General features: G+C 47.7%; 1 protein-coding gene across 1 annotated transcript; it reads right to left on the minus strand.

The window, feature by feature from the left end:
• Positions 1–3: 3 nt before the first annotated feature.
• Positions 4–19,189, minus strand: chd8 (chromodomain helicase DNA binding protein 8). The gene is made up of 39 exons (XM_086172929.1): positions 19,129–19,189; positions 16,788–17,840; positions 16,297–16,605; positions 15,243–15,356; positions 14,637–15,136; positions 14,448–14,559; positions 13,588–13,794; positions 13,417–13,485; positions 13,282–13,337; positions 13,062–13,179; positions 12,740–12,823; positions 12,443–12,580; positions 12,133–12,254; positions 11,742–11,985; positions 11,482–11,658; positions 11,215–11,358; positions 10,990–11,088; positions 10,639–10,798; positions 9,964–10,174; positions 9,684–9,879; positions 9,382–9,552; positions 8,976–9,266; positions 8,659–8,879; positions 8,216–8,418; positions 7,939–8,095; positions 7,662–7,751; positions 7,473–7,576; positions 7,228–7,351; positions 6,434–6,509; positions 6,052–6,323; positions 5,704–5,936; positions 3,614–4,261; positions 3,412–3,518; positions 3,071–3,292; positions 2,668–2,763; positions 2,473–2,586; positions 2,261–2,362; positions 2,061–2,165; positions 4–1,902 (listed from the first exon to the last, which is right to left on the minus strand). Exons 2-39 carry the CDS (start codon positions 17,736–17,738, stop codon positions 1,534–1,536), a joined length of 7,716 nt encoding a protein of 2,571 aa, XP_086029055.1. The 5' UTR covers positions 17,739–17,840; positions 19,129–19,189; the 3' UTR covers positions 4–1,533.
• Positions 19,190–20,405: the final 1,216 nt, after the last annotated feature.

Below are 20,405 nucleotides of genomic sequence, written 5' to 3' on the forward strand. Positions count from 1 at the left end.
CTGTTTACTTTGAATTGTTTTATTTTCCCAGTCTGCGCAAACAAAGAGGCCCTGAATGCAGCATCGCTACCAGAACTCAAAAACTCAAGAATGAATGACCCTTAACGACAGTCAACGGTTTTGTTGAGAAATGTTTCCATCCTACGTTATTGTATTAATATCCCCATAAATGTGTTCATTTAGATTAAATTCTGGCGTGCTCTGTACAGATGCTGATCGTTTGTAATGGTTCTCAGCGTTCACTCCTCATATAATACAATTTATCTCCAATATTTTCAATTGAGGCCAGATGGCTTACTTTGCAATATCAAACGATCACAAAAGGCCTCAGAGTTAAATTAAAAACTATTTTGAATACTGTTTTTTGTTTTAATCGGTATAGATGTTCCATGCTGAGGTAAATAATGGTCTCCTTATGGAAACGCATGTATACACACACATTTGTTACATTATTGTTATTCAGTGTACCGCTCATTACTTAGTGGGCGGAATCCATGTCAGACATAAGTCAGTGTCAATTTACATTTCTTGTAGAATCAATTGTTTATGGACACGGTCTATCAAATAAATGAGTAACATTCTTATGATAATTCAAGGTTGTTTTAAGATTGCTACCGTTAACACGTGTTGAAATAATCGAACCTTTTGGCCCTCCGGTGATACAGGCAAACATCGACGCTTCATGGTTAAAGTCACAATAACACACGCACACAAACTTGCTTTCACTGTAGATTGCTGTTATTCATATCACAGATACAGTCAGATCATAAAACAAGAATAGTAACTCACTGCTGTCAACTTTGCACCATAGTACACAACTGACCTGCTCTACAATGTATATTACATCCTCCTAGCACTGCCTCAGTAACTAATACTCACTTTCCCGTCCCCTCCCACAGAGTGAAAACAATAACAGTACATCCACACATCGGATCCCCTAGTAGTTCACTGACTCGTCTGGACACGGAGGACATGACCAGACCAGATTTTGGGGTGGGGGGGGGGATTGTGTGACCTTAGATTCAGTCTCTGCACAGTTCACATGTCCAGTTTTTTTTTTTGTTTGTTTTATTTTTTGTAGCGTAGCGCTAGAGGACCGGTATTGAGGTTCTTGAATAAGAAAAGGTTATCTACAGCAGGGGGTCCCCTTTTGGTCACGATTGGGAATGTGGTGGGAAATTCATTGATTAGGTATAAGAGGAGGAGAATGATGCATCATGGAGTAAGAAAGCTGTGTTGTGTTTTTCTTTTTTCCCCCGTTGTCAGAGGTTAGAGAGGAGGACTGAGGAGAGACAGATGGAACATAATTCATACTGGTGGAACAGGAAAAAAAAAAAAAATTGATGGGTGCAAACCTGCTCCTTTCATGGAAAAAGAAATCCATATAAAATAAAATGAATAAAAAGTAGCAACAAAAACAACAAATTCATCCATTAAATTGATACATAATATGGTAAAAATAAATGAGGAATAACATGATTCAATTTCTCAGAAGGGGTCAAAAGTCAGATGTGTCGGGGGAATGAGGTTCAGTCAATCCTCTGAGCTGGATGAGGAGTCAGAGTCCTTCTGTGCTATGATGACGTCGTCCAAAAGCGCATCTTGATCCGAGCTGTCATAGTCACCCTGGGAGAGGCTGTCGCCACCTTCCATTTTAACGTCAAAGTCCGGACTGGTGAGGAAATGGTGGGAGGCCTCCAGTTCCTCCTCGTCCATCATGTAGGCTCCATCGGAGACAAGAGTCTCTTCTTCCACTCCTTCTAGGGTGGTGTCTTCGGGGGCGGGCTCGGGAGTGTGGTGGTGGTGATGGTGGTGGTGATGGTGATGACGCCGCCGGCTTTTCTTGGGGATCTCTGAGTGCTCGGTCAGCAGTCGGTGGAAGAACGTCTCGGGAAGGAAACCCTGCGAGGAGTTCGAGTTTTATTAGCGCGTCGAAAGGCTGGGAGTGAAATTCCTATATCTGATTTTGTGGAAAATAAACGCCACATTATGAACGCCACAACAAAACTTGTGTTAAAAATAAAAAGGGAAATGAAGCGAGAAGTGTTCGGAGTACATACAGAGTTACGGACAGTTTCCGACCAATCGGGTGCTACGGCGTTATCTGGATTTTCTTCTAGGTACTCTCGCAAGTCTTGCAACATCGGACAGAAAGCAGCTCCGACCTACGGAGGGAGAAATAACTTTGTCAACAAGGAGTCCCGCACAGCTCACACGTCTGATATGAATGTACTGTTAAATCGGTGACTGTGCGCCTCACCTTCTTTCCTGTCCTCATATTTATGAGCTTGACCTTCTCGCTGCCCGTCAGGGCTTTATCTGCCCTCCTCCTCCTCTTCCTCTTGCTCCTGTTCACAAGAAGCTGAGCAAACGGAAGGCGGAAAGCCTCGGTCATTTCGTTGCGGTGGAGGTGCGATCATAAACCAGGGCGAGCCAAATGAAAAATGTTGCCATCGATAACGTCAAAAGTACCTCCAGCATGTCTCCTTCCACCTCATAATCCGGGTTCTCTTTGAGCCAGGTGGGAGGGTCCCTGCGCCGCGGGGTACGTTCGAGTGGATCCAGGACTCCGTCTGGATCTGATAACTGAAAAGAGGCCGGGGGGACCGAGTCAACACACAAATATCCACTGTGGTTTTTGCTTCAAAGGTCGACCTGAAAACGTACCTCTTGGTCTTTACGCCGCTTGCGGCCGCTGCTTTCCCCTCCGGACCCGTTGGGCATCAGGGCTTGCTTCGAGAAGGTCAGCTTCAGCCCCTCCTCCTGGCAGGGTGGGGGACAGAGGGGCCTCAAGTTTAGAAATGTACCCTAAGTCTCCAGCAAGGTCTTTACAAACAACTCATTTCATAGATGGTATCAGGACACAAACACTGGGAACGACTACAGTCGCCACTAGAAAGACAGACTGTGACAGTTGGTTTTGATGACTTAATACGAGGTCTAGATTTTAATTGGCAGTTAAAATGTCGTCTTCTAAGCATTGTTGAATTTCTCGAATTTAATTTCCCAGCTGCATGGACATGAATTTGACTATGCTAATTGTAAATAAGTGAGGGTTGTGTCCACTTACTTTGAGGAGTTTGACAGTGAACTCTCCGTCTTCCCCGTCAGCCCCGGGGCCGGCGGGCATAACGGGAGGTTTGCGCATCACCCTGGTGTAGGCTATCTCGTCTCCGACCAGGTCCGAGTTCTGGTGGAGCTGAGCCTCTGAGATGTAGCGCCGTCCCGAGGGCCACTGACCGGTCAACACCAGCGTGCACAAACTGTCCAGGCGGTTGATCAGCACACGGTCCTGGGATGAAACGGAGAGTCGAGTCAGTCGGCCGTTTCCCCGTTCTCGCTGATTCAAAAGCTGGAGTCACGTTACGAGTCGCGTCCGGACGTACACGGCGGAAAAAGTACGTGGATTACCTTTGGCCAGTCCAGTCGGAGAGGATCAGGGGGTGGAATGCCGTCCTGTGATAGCGTCATGGAGAGTAAGCTATTATCTTCATCCACGTCGCACACCTTCATGTCGGCTGAAAAGAGAGGGAAAAATAACAAACAAGAAAACATGAGTGTTTTTGTTGTTTTCACTCGTCGAACACTGAGCCCTTTTTACACCTCAACTTACCTCCTCCGACCTCTTCGTCGCTATCCCCGCTGTCGTCGCTGCTGCCCGATCGCTCGGAGGATGAAGAGCCCGAATCCGAATCCGAGTCCGAGTCGGAGCCTCCTTCTCCACCTCCCTTCCTGCCTTCCCTCCCCCTACTCCTCTTGAAAGTCCAGTCCTGTCCCGACGGCTTGCCGTCGTGGTGAGTCAAAGGCGTGGCCTGAAGGCCGCCGCCCATCTCGCCTCCGAGCAATCTGGCGACCTCGTCGGGCTCCTCCTCCTTTATGGCAGGCGCTTCCTCAACAGTCTTTGGTTGGCTGAGGAGCATGATGGGCGGTGCGGGCGGCGGAGGCGGCGGCGGAGCCTGCTGGTTCTGGATGAACTCGTCGCGGGCCTGGCTGAAGGTGAACTGCGGGTCTGAGAAGATGGAGAGCTCAGTGCGACTGACGCCGTGCAGCGCCGCCCCCAGCATCAGCTGACGGTCGTGATCCGGCAGGTTCCACCAGGTGGGCAGCTCGGAGCTGCTCGGGGCCAGGGGCAGGCGCTCCTCCAGGGAGGGGTGGGGGAGGACTCGCTCGCGAAGGCGACGCAGGAGGCTGATTCGGTAAAGTGTGCGGGAGGCGCGCTCTTCGGTGATGGGAGCCACAGTCTGGGGAACAGCTGATGGGTCTGGGAAATGAACGCAGACAGACTATGAACTCAACACGCTCGCTAACAAACGACAGTCTGTGAATGGATTCATCAAATCACAAAATTATTTTTTCTGCTACCCCAATACCTCCATCTCCACCTCCCATTATCGTCCGTGTAATGTTTACTTTACTCTGCAGGACACTCTACAAGACATCTTTTCCTGTTCACCTGCTATTTCTATAACCATTCCCTTCCAAAGGCATTTTATTATTTTCATGTATTTTGTATTGTAATTTATTCATTGTCAATTGTTTATTTGTTGATTTTGCATACTTTATTCGTATATTCTTCTATTATTACTATTTGCACACTTTTGTACCCTGTAATGCTGCTGTAACAAGTGAATTTCCCCATCGTGGGATCAATAAAGTCAATGTTATCTCGTCTTGAAAATACATAAAGCAGTGTCATTCGATTCTAGTAAAATAAGCGACTAAACATGCAGGATTGTAAAGGCATTGTGTTTCAAGAGCTCTTTCAGGCAGAACCTTATTAATATGAACTGATGAGTTCAGTATTTGTCACAAGTGGTGGATCAGGGGGCCATTCGGAGAGCTTTCGGGGTGCCGGAAGTAGCTTTGAAAGATCGCTGTTGAATCGCACTTGCTGGGCTATCGTGTGTGAGTGGATTTCAATTCCAATTTAGTTTGAAGTAACACTTTCACAACTTTATGATGACTCATTTTTTCTTTTACACACCCTAAGACCCATTTCCTGGGGACACCTTTCCTTTTACACTTATTTTTGGTCAAGCTGGCAGCTTTCCTTTGTTTCGCTTTTTTTTGCCGCTGTACTCCAGTCCTTCCAGGGGAGCTGGAAAATCTGGTTTATTTAATGAGCCTGTACAAGTTGCACTTATGTACAAAATTCAAAGTGATTCGAATGGCCAAGATCATTTATGCTAAAACGAGGAGTGCGCGGATGTGAGCCATTACCAAGGTCATTTACTGAGAGGAAGCTGCCGTTATATGCACGTAATGCGCGTCAAATCTACCAATTCAGAATCCACCTCAAGACTACTCTTGCTGGGTTACAATTCATCATAGAAATAGCCTGTGAATGATTTCCTCGCATACTAAATCCTCTCCATCTCAGTTATTCGAACTGAGAAACTCCATCCCAGAGTTAAAGAGCTACGGTAGCGAGACACACAGCTTAATTGGTCTCTTTCAGCAACTTCATATCGGGAAAACAAATGGATTGTGACTAAGCTTAATGTCTGCACCTCATTCAACTTAACACTCTGGGCTACTTTAAATTAACAGATCTCCTAAAAGAACCTCACGACACCGTGCAAGAAAAACGTCAAAAATAATTGCGATCTCAAGGAGTGAGCAGAATTCGCATTCATATCGAAAGCGTTTTGTTCGGTAATCTAAAAGCAGCGATGAATTTCAAGTAATCTCAAAAGTTATTACCGTCATCACGACCTGGGCGCAGGTGGCAAACTCTCCTGCACATGGACACAAAGGAGCGGAAGTACCGGCTGAGGCTTTCATCGGTTTTCTTATCCAGACGAGCAAAGGTACGGAAGCGGGTCCAGTCGAAGTCGACCTCCCCGGCCTCGGGAAGCCCCGGCTCCTTCTTCAGCCTCTCCACGCCGAACGTCGATACCACACGGTAGAAGTCACACTCCTCCCTGCGCGTCCACCTGCAGAAGACACGGAGGTGGAGTTAGCGCAACCTAACAATTTCCAAGAGAGGACGCTGACTCGGGCAGCGGCCGAGACTTTGCACGAAAAGAAGGAACCCGAGCGCTGTTTAACCTTTGTTGTCGCTCCTGCCGCGCAATCTCCTTCAGCTTACTGGCCTGCTCACACCTCCGGCGCCTCCGGTCCCCCTTGGCCTCGGCTTCGATCTTTAGCTGCTCTTGCCTGTAGCTGCGCTGGTAGGCCGTGATCAGCCGCCGCAACCTGGCCGTCAGCGAGGAGCTGGAGGGCCAGTCGCAACCGCCGCTCTGGGCGGCCGCGCTTTCCGGGATGACCGGAGCCGCTTTGTCCTCGACGGTAATCTCATCTTCCACGTTCATAGAGTCAGGCTGAAGGGGGATGAACGTTGGATCAAAGCTGTTAATCATATTTATCAATAGGCTCTAAAAACAAATCCTTCAATGATAAACCCGGGGGATAAAACAGCTGGGACGCTCACCTCTTCATAAGGATCTTTGGCGTGTCTCGATGCAGGCTTGAACTCTGGGTCCTCTGAATATTTATCATATTCAGCTCTGTGTAACCGGCAGAACAGAGAATAAAAGTGAGTTTGTTAAATAAGCAGGTTACTGAAATGTTCCTTGTTCCTGGTTATTGCGCCCCAATTTTTTTTCAATACAATGTAGGTTTTCTGCTTTCTATGTAACCTAATTGCCTAATTCCCAAACATTACCAAATAAACCCTCCAGCTGCATAATTAGGAGCAATCCCTTTGGTTATAGACAGAAAGGATGAAAAATACCTGCTAAACATATTGCTCACAGCAGCATTAAAAGGCAAAACTATAATGTGGTTTAAATCAGATCCCCTACATATGATATATGGATCCAAAAAGTATGGGACATGAACCAATTCAGAAGCCTTTTTTTTTTAACTAAACTACAATGAGGTTGGAGTCACCAAGTTTTAGACTGGCACCGGACATATGCATCATATCCTTTTAGAGTACCTATGTGGAGAGGATTTTTATAACCCCCCCCCCTCGAGATTTCTGTTACTATTTCCTACTTATTCGTCAATCTATTACCATGTCATCTCATTATTGTACATGTACCTATCATATTGATGTTGAGAAAAACTGAATAAAAACTGAGTTGTAAAAAAAAAAAAAAAAAAAAATCTAGTTATATTTTCATGCAAGCCAAGTATGAACAGATTTACAAGTAATATCTTAATTTGGGGGGGAAAAAAAGATACAAAACGTTAAGTAATGGAGCTGTCAAAAAGACTCACTCGTCTCCCAGCTCAGGGTCTCCAGTGTGCTGCTCAGCATCGATAGCCTTGTCGTCAGGCCGTCCGACTCTCTCCAGAAAGCACAGACAAGGATCGGCACGCATGGTGGTGTACATCTCATACCCTGGAAACGGAGGAACAGTCAGAGCTTCTACAAGGACTCTTGGAGGACGAGAACAGTGATGAGCAAGGCCGCCGCCAAATCTGCACGCAGGGCCGTCCTCCCTCGCCCAGTTGTTACCCACCATGTTTAAATACACCAGCCAGCAGTGAGCGGTCTGAGTCGCCGTCCCACCACCCTGCAGGCACCTCCTGCTGCTCCATCTCTGGCATCCAGATATCGACTTCCCTGACAGGAATTAAAAAAAAAAAAAGTGCACTGTGTTAATGGACGTCAAAGAGGTGTTGGGATGTGCTTTGGAGATAAAACGTACCTGATGCCTGCACCTTTTAGGACAGACTCTGCATGTTCACCTATCACCTCCTGCTTCAGGTAGTACAGCATACGCACCCTCAGCAACACCCTGCGGGAGGAGAGAGGAGACATTACTGGAGATAAATAAAAAAAAAAAAAAGAAGAAAAGGACGAGATTAAGCAAACTTCATTTCATCAGCGTCCGTCGCAGCGAAACATCTGCCTGATAGTAAACCTATTCTCTGCATCTTCAAACACACAGGCACACACACACACAATATGGCTGCTGCACTAACTTGTTGCACTGGTGCTTGAGATGTTTCCGGTAGCTGTCGTCGAGAAGCAGGGTGTCGGGATTGTACTTGCGAATCCACTCCACCTTCTGCACGTCGAATGTGCTCTGCGCTTTTACCCTCTTACCCTTCCTGCCTCTTGGAACCGGGATGGACAGGCCTGAGTGCAGACGGGGCGGACGAAAATGAAATCATTATCGCGTGTGAGGAGTCGTTCATCTCGCACAAGTGCGACCTCACACTCGGACGCGTGTGCTGCTGCTCCCAGGCAGCTTCTTACCAGAGTGGTTGAGTAGAGTCTGGGGTTCGCGGCCGTTCTCCGGGGGGGTGATGAGCTCCCAGATGAAACTCTTGATGTTCTCGTCGCCGCGGTAGTGGAGCAGACAGAAGACCAGGATGACACGGCATATCGTCTCCACGTCTCGCTCGCTAAGGCGTCGCTTACACCTGGCATGGGAGAGGATGTCCCTCCAGCGACCCCAGCTGGAGAAGATTGAATTTACATGAGACAAGAAAAGTGAAACAGGTGCCATGTGATTATGCAACAGATGAAATTAAGCAACAGCCCCTCAAAGAAGGACGCCTTAAAACGGAGATGAAACCAAATGGTCTCAAAGGATAAATGGAGGTCAGACGACATAAATCAAAGTAGAAATCAAGATTTTACACTCAGGGTGGACAGGCAAATGAGGCTGAAACTGAAGGGACCGAAAGAGCTCGTACCCGTAGACGAGCAGATGTTTTTCGACTCGGAAACAGTCGGTGCGACCATAACCGCCTCCGCTGTGGCGATCGGAGCGTCGGGAAGTACGTGACTGTCTGGAATTGGCAGGTGGGTACTCTTCGTCACTGTCTATATCCGACAGCTCTCCACCCTCTCCTCGTAAACTGGAGAACTGCCGGGTCTGCTTGCGTACCCTGGGAGTGTCGATCACAAGAGTGTTCTGCGGAGACGGAAGACGATAACATAAGAATCCGAGCGGAAGTTGAGACAAATATTTGCGTACAAAGACGGGCCTATGACGACGCAACACCTCTACCTTTCTGTTGATGGTGTCCATGTCGATGTCTGCTTTCTTGGCCCACTTCTGCCAGAATTCGGGGTCATCCAGGGCGATGTCATTGCGGTTCTCGGAGGCCACGAAGCTGGCCTTGGAGAAGGTGGAGCCCTTTCCCTCACTTTCGATGGTGATCGTGGTGGCTCTTCTCTGGAGGATCTGGTCGATGTCTTCCTCGCAGAAGCGGCTGCCTTCGTCGTTCTCGTCCATGATGGCAGCGTAGGCTCCCTTCCTCAGCAAGTCCTCGATCTCTTTCTTGGAGAACTGCTGGATCTGTTGGTCATAAAAGTTCGTATAGAAAGTCAAAACTGAGGAACGGGGGGAGGGGGGGAGGGGGTCACTTTGTCAGAAACCACTTGATGTGTCAGTTATAAGCAGGTTCTCTCACCCCGTTGACGTTACTCTCTTTGTTGCCGCTCATACTCTGTAGCACGGCTCGATCGAGGCCAAGCTTGAGACTCGCTTTGTCCAGCATTTCCCTCTCGTAAGAGTTTCTGGTGATCAGGCGGTAGACCTTGACCGCTTTAGACTGGCCAATACGATGGCATCGTGCTTGGGCCTGGAAGGACGGGGGTGGGGAGAATGAAAGAGAAAGTGAGAACCTTGTATGTTCCAAAAGTCTGTCACGCTTGTTCAAAAGGACTTTTACGATCTGGACTTTATTCCACATAGCACAGCTGAACATTGTACCTGCAGGTCATTCTGAGGGTTCCAGTCAGAGTCAAATATAACACAGGTGTCAGCAGCAGTGAGGTTAATACCCAGGCCACCAGCACGGGTACACAGCAGGAAGACAAAGCGGTCCGAGTCTGGCTTGCTAAAACGATCGATGGCAGCCTGGCGCAAGTTCCCACGCACTCTGCCATCAATCCGCTCGTAAAGGTATCTGTGAAAAATGGCTTTCGGCGTCAATTCAAACACATGTCGTCATCGTGATTATTATTATTAAATTAAAGCATCATCACCGTACCTTTTGTTGATGAGGTAGTCCTCCAGAATATCTAAACAGCGCACCATCTGGGAGAAGATGAGCACTTTGTGGCCACCAGCCTTGAGACGTGGCAGCAGCTTGTCCAGTAGCACCAGCTTGCCGGCCGACCGAATGAGGGCCTGCAAATGGAAGTCCGGAGCCAGGGGATCGTACACCTCCCTCAACTCCGCGACAATCTTCTCCTCCGCGCCTTGACAAGGGAGAAAACAGATTTTTATAATGCTGCCAGACTCAACACTCAAGACACATTCACATTTTCACCCACCCCCAAAAGCCATTAGCAATGACAGATATCCATTGTTACATGGTCACAAGCTATTGATCAATGAGGATCCATACATACCTGTGGGTAATTTTCTAAGTTCAGCGAGGTGTCTGGTTATTTAAATATAAGAATGGCCGCATTTTTTTTTTAAATGCCACCGAAAACAATATAACCCTCTTTCTAAATTATAGCAATTCCAGTTGCGACGGCTCCTTTTCCACCCATTAGGTAATTTAATGGTTCCTGTTATGCCTTTCACATAATTAAATAATCTATGCAAAAGAAGAGGATAACTGCACTGCAGTAAATGAAAACACAGGCTTAAAGCTGCAGTTGGTGCCTACAAATGAAGGAAGCAGAAGTTGACTGCTGAAGGAGAGTTGCAGTACCATTGATGAGGTAGGGATGGTTGCAGCACTTGCGCAGCTCCATCATAGTGTTGAGCAGGTTGGGGACGTTACTGTTACTGTTCGCCCCTAAACTGAGGAAACTGAAGTTCCTCTCCAGGATGGCCCGGTAGTACTTCTTCTGGATGTCCGTCAGCTCAACCTGGTTAAACGAAATTATTACAACGTCAAATTCAATTCTCTTGTAAAACCCATCAGATAATTCCTATGCCTTTCTTTCGTGCGTGATTTTCATCCCAGAAATACAGGTGGTTTAAAAGGGGAAGGAGTTTATCCCGGCAATGTCTGAAATTAACACGTCCAAAGAGGCAGTCCTCGATGATTCGTACGCACCTCAATGATAGTTTCCTGTTTGGGTGCCAAATTTTTCTCCACATCTTCTTTGAGCCTTCGCAGCATCATGGGTTTCAAGATGGCCTGCAGCTTCTGAACCTGGTAGGGAACAAAATAACGGGAGTTTGTCAGCAGCAGCTAAATGTCACCTGTTGCAAAAGTATGACAAAAAGGTTGACTTGGATACGATAATACGACTGGAGGAGAACGAGTCTCAATTTGCACCTGCTCCTCTGTTTTGAGATCTCCGAAATCTCGGAGAAATTCAGTCTCAGACGGGAACTGGGCCGGCTCAAGGAAATGAAGCAAACTGAAGAGTTCTTCCACAGTGTTCTGGAGTGGAGTGCCGGTCAACAACACTTTGTGTTCCTAAACAGGAGGATAAATGAAGAAAAAATTAAATTGAGAAGTGACTTGAAGGCTGAGGCTTTTCAGCAATGCAATGTAGACCAATGGCTTTGTGTGGAAACAGACATTCGGAAGAAAACTGACCAGATCCAACATTTTCAAGCTGTCTAACAGCTTGCAGTTGCGATTCTTGAGTCTGTGAGCCTCATCTATGATCACACAACGCCAGGCGATCTCCCTCAGTTCCGGGCAGTCTGACAGCACCATCTCAAAGGTTGTGATGAGGGCATCAAACTTGTAAGCACCTGGGATCAAATGTTCCTGTGGACGGGACAGCACGGCGGTCACTCGAAACGTCCGGTGTTTCTTTGGTCTGTTCGGCGAGAACGGATCCTTATTTCTACCTTGTCGTCCTTGCAGTACATCTCATACTGCTGGATCATCTGCCTGCTGGCCAAGCTGCCGTGGTAAACGATGGCGTTCATATGGGTCCATGTGGAGAACTCCCTCTCCCAGTTGGTGATGGTGGAGAGGGGAGCGATGACCAGGAAGGGGCCCTGGATCCCGGCAGCGTACACCTCCGACAGCAGCACGATGGACTGGATGGTCTTGCCCAAACCCATCTCGTCCGCCAGGATACAGTTCTGCCTGAGAGACAAGATGAGTGTTCTTGTGAAATACATTCATCTTCACGGAACTTAATAGAACAGCAGTTTTTAAGGTGGCTTACAAAAATCTTGCAGGTCACTGAAACATGCAACTGTGTGTGTGTGTGCGTGCACATGTGATAGATACCTGTTATACCAGTTGAATAGTAACCAGTTGACTCCCTCCAGCTGATATTCCCTCAGTGTGTTGCCATTCTTGTACTCTCTGGTTTCCTCTAACTTCTTCCAAGAGCTGGCAGCGGGCCGTGTCTTGAAGAGAGAACAGAGCGAGTGCATTACAAACATAAAGAAAGTCAACCAAAAAGCGTCTATTATCACAAGAGCTGCATTTGTCCTCAGCGGGAAAACTGCACTTTGATAACGTGCCGTCAAAGTGCGGCGTAAATCTGCAATCTTTACCATTTTACTTTTTGGTTTTTTTTCGCCTGACTACTTACCGTTCTCTTCAGGCGAGGCTGTCTGTTTTGGATTTTGCTGAACTCTTCAACCTTGCCTTCATCCACATCCTCCTTCAGCTCCCAGGTGGCGTCTTCGTACGGCAGAGAGCACCACTTCACCAAGTAGTAGATCACAGGCTGGAGGGAGAGAGGTGGGGAATGAAATATATTTAGGGGAGTGCAAACACCTGACTCCCAATGTGAAGGTGACACTTCTGAAAAAGGCAACAAAAAAAAAAAAAAGAGAGAGAAACAAGCTCCAAATATTAAAGCTCGGGTCAGGTTTCCTTCCCCCACCTCGCCATTGTCTTTGTCCACACTGTGGGACACGTCCAGGATCCTGTCCACCTCCACGTAATCTGGATTGAAAGGCTCCTCTTCCTAAAATGTTACAGTACCAGTGCTGTATTACATGCTCTGTACCAGTTTCCACCCACTTCCATACAAAATGTCTTTTCGCAAAACAGTCCGTGACTTCAGTTTAAATTCACATGTCCAGTATTTAAACGCTAGTTTTCCCATCCTTCTATTGGAATAGGGGAACTGCTTTTAAACAAATAACTTTTTCTAAGAGTTGAACTTAGAGCCCAGCTCTGTAAAGAACAAGCTTCCCTCTCACCTCCTGGAAAATGTGCCTCATCTGCGCATACTTGGTCTTGAACCTCTTGATCTTCTGATGGATCCTCTTGTCCTTCTCGAGCTGCACCAAACTGGCCCATTCACAGTGTAGGTACGAACTGAAGACGGAATAATAAGAGTTTTGATAGTCTCTATTCATTTTCTCATAAGGCGAGTGAGCGTCGAGGCCCAAGTTACGGGTTTAGATGATTTATACTTACTAGTTTTTATATTTCACAAAGAATTCTTCCACATTGGTGTACTGGCCTGGGGACACCTTTAAGACAGGAACAGGCGCGTTTAAGATTCGTTTTAACATCAAATTCCGTCAACTCAACGGGAATAAACGAGCATACTTCTTTCTTGGTTATTCTCATAGAAAGAACTTTGTCGACGATTGCCGCATCCTCCTCGCTCGGGTTTTCCTGTGACGATACACGGCAAAGAGAGAACGTTACGGACATCAGATTACTGATCTTTCGCCCAAAGGAGAACTGGTTTGTGTTGTTGCTGTGTTTCCAACACACCACAAAGAACTGCATGCTGGGCAGCCCATCGCCATCGATCTCCACTCCTTGAGTAAGGTGAGCTGTCGCCACGCCGCTGATGGAGGCCACGGCCGCCGTGGTCGTCGTCACGTCGACGTCTTCCTGCTCGTCCTCATCATCGGTTATCTTGATATCCAAGTCTTCTGTGTACTTCTTCCTCTTCACCACTCGATTGGAGCGTCTCTTCTGGCAGGGTGAGATAAAAAGTGGGTTTTATTTTTTAGGCCGTGTGTATAAGAAATTGTGATAAATTCTGTTACACTAAACAAAAGGGGAAAAATAACAAACTATGAATTTCCTGACATGATCAAAACGTTGCGCCTAAACTCCTCACATCAAGTCTGACAAGTGACAGAAGCACAATCTGCAGGCGGTTTCATAAGGGAAAGGAATGGTCGCAATGAGATCTGACAGACACCAGATGAATATATGAACAACAGCAAAGTGCTGAGTTCAGACCAGAAGCAGTTTTATTACTGGAGGTAAATATCAACTCGCTGGTGAACGCTGAGTTTTGAGGACAGTGAGATTAGTTCATTTTAACCTCTTTAATCAAACCATCCTATCATAAAAAAATGGCCTGTTTATAATAATTTTGACCAGAATCCTAACAGGGAGGGAAGTTGAGCCACCCCATCCCGGAGCGGCACTGATATGAAATTCTGCAACCCTTGAAAATGACTGTACAAAGCCTTCTTTCTCCATGCCTAATGCAAACCTAAAACATGTTGATGTTGCAAAAAGTGAGGCTAAGGAGCACACTTGACTTATGCGAGAGTTAGGGAGGGAGGTAGCCGATAAGCAGAGCACTACATACATGACCATTTGTTTGTGATTACCATTGTCATGTCGTCCTCCAGCGCTGCAGGTGAAGCAGGGCTCAACTCCCCGTCCGAGTGGTCCGAGGATGCATTCCTCTTTCTCTTCTTGGCTCCCACTAGGGTGATAGTGCTAATGGGAGGATGGAGGGAAGGCGTTATTCAAGAAAAGAGTGAACGACGGGTATTATTTTCCTCAAGTCTGCTTACTTTGTCTTAGCCTTGCTTTTGCTCTTGGTCCCCGACCCGCTGACGACGGCGCCTCCCGTCTCTCCAGCTGATCCTCCTGGTGTTTTCACTTTGCATTTTTTATCAGCTCCTCCAGCGGCTTTGGTTGACGCTCCTCCAGCTACGGGGTTTTTCTTTTTGCTTCCTCCACCTGTCTTTTTCTTGGCAGTGGACACCACCGTGACGGTACCCCCGATCTCTGGGGAGGTCTGCGTGGAGGGGAGCTCGTCCTGGTTCAGGACTCTGGGCAGGTTCTTCTCCCCGCGTGCTTTGGCCCTCGCTATGGCCTCTGCCACTATGCGGTTTGCCTTCTCTTGTTTGCACAGGATCTCCACGCGTCGCACGGAGGAAGAATCGCCAGGGGCCTTGGTGATCCGAATGGCCTGGGAGGGCGTGGTGGTTGTGGTGGAGGGGCCTGCTGTCGACGAGTTGATGACCTTCACCACGGAGACGGTTCCACTGGGTGAAGATGCAGAACTTGCCTGAGGAGGAGGGGGGGGGGGATTTTTCATTTCCGTGAGATTGAAAGCAAATCTTGACATGTATTGATTTGTGAACACGTGACGTATCGTCAGGTGCCAGGTCTACCTGTGGCTGCAGAAGCATTTTCAGAGGCACGGCAACTCTCTGCCCTCCTTGACCTTGGGAGATCTGCAGGACCTGTGGGCTGCCGGCACCGCCAGCTCCGGAAACCAACTGGTACTGTGAAGGAGACAAAAAGATGAGTCTGAACCTCCCGTTTGAAAGTCTTGAAAAAAAGGCGTACAGAAATATACTACGACGCTGTGATTTTCTGGACAGTTGATTTTCGGTGTCTTGTCCAGTCAGGTGGCTTCAGAGCTCAGTCTATTATAGAGCAGGGATGGGAGCTTACCAGGTTCACAAGAAAGGGAAAATAGCCTCAATTGTGAGTGTTGAGATTTAAAAAATTGAAAAGACTGTTTAACATTTTATCAAACTTCACTTTCCAAACTCCACTGAAAATGCTGCTAAGCATACAAGAGTCGGAGAGTGAGTTCAATGAAAAGATGATGGACACATCTCTGATGTGTGTGCCAAGATTCAACAGTGCAAGGGTAAGAGTGTGTCTCACAGAAACCCACGCAGCCCATGAGACAGGTCCATCACACTTCAACCACATAACCGGTCCAGTAAAAATGAATTTTAAAGACTGTTAGTCTGGGTCACAGGCGGGTTGCCCGACCCTAAAACTGAACAGGCCACAGCAGAATCTGTTGTGACAGACAGATAGGAGGGGACCCCCCCATACACACAGCTCACAGGTCTATTTCCAGGGTCCCTGTCACTAAGTGGTTTTCCATTGTGTTGATTTCCCCCCCCCCAAAAAAAAAAGTTTGTCATACTGGCACGGCAGCAGCAGGTCATACTGTCACAAAGGGGCACGCTTGAGCTTGACAGAATACAATTATGTGTTTGATGACTGTGGCGGCCTTTAACATTATCTGCTTGTGGATATGGTTTAACTGAGCCATTGGGAGGATGCTTATTACCTGAGGTCATTCTTTTTGTGAAGTGATTCATACCAACTTTCATAGCTCAAAGAAATAAACCTAAGTCATAACTTGTTGTTTAAAGCTAGTTTTTTTTAAAAAAAAAAACAACAAAACAACATCTTTCTCACCTTAACCGCTCCCTGTTGGTTGGGCTGCTGCTGCACCTGCAGTTGAATTGTGAGAACTTTGGGCTGTCCTCCAGCCTGGCCTGCAGCCCGGGCTTGGGTCAGGGCTGCTAACTGGCTTCCCTGGAGCACCAGTTTGCCCCCAGGCAGCTGACCCAGTAAGAGCCTGGTTGGGGCCTGTTGCTGTTGCCCTGCTGCTTGAACCTGCTGGACCTGTGTGACCTGTGGCTGCGCTGCAACGGCTTGACCTGCTCCAGGGGCGGCCTGGGAGGGCTGCTGGAGAACCAGGGTGATCCGTTTAGCTTCGCCACCCTAGAATCATACACAGAGAATTTAGGCGAGATAGTATGGAAGTATGGAAACTTGACACACACATATAGGGCTTCTATATCGGGTTCCAACTATGATGACAAAAGCGCCAAGTGCCACCTGCTGAGGTGCAGCTGTCAGTGTGAGAGTTGTAGTTCTGGGGCGGCTAACGCAGTAGAGCTTACCTGTGTTTGGGCCTGCATGGCTGGCTGGAGCTGCACTTGGCTTTGGGCTTGGACCTGGATCTGAGCAGGCTGGGCCTGAGCCTGGACCTGGACTTGAGTCTGGCCTTGAGACATCGGCGCTTGGGCTGGGATCTGCACTTGAACTTGCTGGGCTTGAGTCTGCTGCACCTGCTGTGGCATTGAGGTGAGCAGGACCTGTTTAACAGGTCCGTTGGGTGACTGCAGCAACCTCTGCACGCCTGTACCTCCAACCTTGACTTGAGTTTGTCCTGAGCTTGCTTGGTTCAAGACTGTACCCCCCTGCAATATGGACATGCCGGGCTTGAGAGGAGTTCCAGACACCACACGGATGACCTTGCCAGCTGCCTGGGCTGCGGCTCCTGACACAGTCTGCAGAACCTGGGCTTGGCCCTGGGGACCTTTGAGGATGACTATCTTGCCACCGGCCTGCTGTGTGATGGCAGCTAATTGCTGAGGAGTGAGCTGTTGAGTTATCTGCGTGAGCTGGTGTGTCGCGGCAGTGGTGGTGGCAGGAGAGCTGGAAACAGTCAGAGGTGAGCTCAGCAGAACAGTGCTACTAGTGGCCACACTTGTGTTGCAGGCTACTGGTATGGTGGCCTGGGCCTGGACTTGAGGTACAGTATCAATAGGAGCTGGGGCTACAGCTATGGAAACAGTCTGAGCAGTCGCCACTTGCAGCGGCTGTTGTGCGGGGACTGGAAGAGGGGTAGGGTCGGGAATTGTGGGAGTTGCTACAGGAACACCGAGGCCTGTGTTGACTGTAAGCTCAGGCATGGGCTCCGGCTCAGCCGGTGCGTCCACCTGACCCAATGCCAACTTCAGGGCTTCCTCCACGGGGTCCGAGGAGCCATGAGTAAAGGAGTCGTCCGGAAGGGCGTCCAAGTTAAATAGGGGAGTGTCCTCAAAGAGGTCCATGATGGGATCTGCCATCCTGCCCCCTCCGCTCAGGGAGACGGGGCACAATGTCAGAGAGGTTCCGAGCTGGAAATTAAATAGCACTTGTCCAGTTCTCCTAAGGGTTTAAATAAGCTGCTGGAGACAGAAGAAAAACATAGACGTCAATGATGCAATTGTGTCATCTCTGTGTTGTCTGAACAAATGCTGTTGTGCTCACTAATCAGCTATGGGCCTTAAATAACAATTAGCCTCATGATCAATTAATTGCTTTAAGTCACCACTATAAGTTATTTAACTTATTTTCAAAGTTTGGAAAAACTCGTGTTGTCCAAAGGCGATGGTGGTGTCCTCTGGTTTCCAGAATAAAAAAAGTTATCCAGCTCGTTGCAAAAGAGAACCGCAAAATATTCCTACAAAACAGATAGGGGCGAAAGATGACTCTGACCACTGAATGAATTGCTCAACATTTACCATTGCAATACATATCTCCTGCGTGTTGCGTTGGGGGTTCTTCCTGCGGTGTTAAATTGTCCAAACATAGCTACAACTCATCAATAATTTTACCTTCACTTTATTTTTGAGGTTGCTTTTGCTGTTATTGATTACCACATTACAGAGGTAAAAGTCACTAATGCTGTAACTTCACTTTGGTCAGTTTATGTTTCTGTGAACAGAACACGCGAATAATTTATCAGAGGACGACATGGCAGAGGTTGGGGAAAAAAATTAAAATAGTTATAAAAGTAAACAAACTGCCGAGCTAGCTGAGCGGAACTGTACATCTACATTTCAGTAAAGCTAAATTGGAAGTCGCGGCCACCTTGCTACATCAAACTAGCCAAACTAGCAAGCAGACACTAAAGGTTACAAGCTAATTGATGACAAATAGCCATATGGGGTAGCTTTAATGGTTGCTTTCGGGGTAAAGTGACGGCAGGAGAGCTGAGTTAAAATGAAAAGAGTTGCTTGGGAAGTCCGACGAGGAGGGTACTGATGCTGGAGCGGCAACGTCGGGATGCTATTCCCCCCCTCCGGTCGTATTGCAGTCTTTCTCACAAAACCGTCGGTTAGCATTAGCTTGTGTGCCGCGTCCAAGATGAACCTATTACAAACGCGTGTGTGGAACCGAAAGCGTACGTATAGCCATTAAATACGACTTAAAGCGTGTCTGGTGCGGTCGGCTCGCTTCTCTGTCATTTACTACCAACCATTCAGTCAACCGGACTCCTTCAATTCCATCAACAAACCGGACCAAACCAAAGCAACGTGCCACAATAACCATAGACCGTCAACGTTCAGACACGGGTTAGGCCGCAATACTGTTTCGGGAGGTCTGCGCCTATTTTTCGGCAAAATACCCCAAAATAACCCTCGCGTCCACTGCCCTAAGTCCCTCAGTAGTAATTCGGGGTGCTAAATTTACCTTTGCATCGACACACATGGCTTTCTCCGTCTCACAACACTGTACGATTACAGGAAACGGCCAGGGAAGAGCAGGAACTAACATTCTTGCCAGAGAAAGCGTAGAAAGCGTGCCCCTCGGTCGACGTCAAACCGTCATTGGTCACTTTTCTCCCCGGCCGGAAGCATGCGGCGATACGATTGGCCACTCGATCCCGTCAATCACGTTATAAGGCCGCTCCTGGGGCGGGAGGACCTGCCGTAGTTTGGTTGAGAGAACAATAAATGCGGCCTAGCAGAGATCATTTGACTCAGTGATCCACTGGATTGCAGTTTTGGATCCGTGCGGGGGATGCTCGGACCGGAGGCCGCAAAACCCGCAGCAGACGCCTGCCGTAGAATAATACCGTTTTCCCGATGCAGAGAAACACCCCACACGTTGCTTTTATTTCAATGACATGCCGTCTCCCCCCCCCCCCACCCCCCCACCCCCACCCCCAACCCCCGGTGTTTAGTTTAATAACACAGGCTGGCCCTCAAGAATAAGCTCCTATAACTAAAAAAAATATAAAATAAATAAAGTTCCTCGCAATCTTGTTCATTTGCTCTATATTCATGCATCAAGTGGGGACTCTGTAAAAACAATAACGGAGTGGAGCTGTCTCACAACACGGCGTGACATTTTATTATTCCATCTTTCCTCCGGGTACCACTGGCTGGATCCGCTTGTGTGTGATTTGGGGTTTGGCGTCCTCCAGTGACCGCTCATTGAAACGGGATTATCAGCTGGAGAAGATTCCCTCCATTTAAGTATTCATGCATATAAAACTTTGCAGATAGTGTCACACACGTCTTGTAGAGAATTTGCATGGGAAATGGCCATTTAAAAAAAAATTGAAATCCCAGCGTGTATTTGGATTTTTTTGTTTTTGCAGCTTCACAAGTCCACGCCAGATATTCACGTCCATTCTTGCATAGTGGTCTTTCTATCCAGTCGCTCGCTGGATAGAAAGGTATATACTGACAATACTAATTCTCCCCACTGTGTTTTTTGCAACAGACAGAGGTACATATTGTTATACACTGTTGCAGTGTTTCATTCGAAACTTGTCTGCAGAAAATGCCTTTTTCAAATTGTTTTACAGCTGTCGGCATCCGGAAAAGAAATTTAGGAGCAAAAATTAAAAAAAAGAAGAAAGTAAGAAATGAATGGTGGTGATGTCACACGTAATCTATGATGTCATAGAGAGGAAGCACACTTTGATGATTCACAATCCCTCAGTCAAGAATCAGCGGTGG

Source organism: Fistularia commersonii, chromosome 25, assembly GCF_037954325.1.
Source record: "Fistularia commersonii isolate RoL2024-O1a breed Wild chromosome 25, RoL_Fcom_v1.0, whole genome shotgun sequence".
NCBI classification, from domain to species: Eukaryota; Metazoa; Chordata; class Actinopteri; order Syngnathiformes; family Fistulariidae; genus Fistularia; species Fistularia commersonii.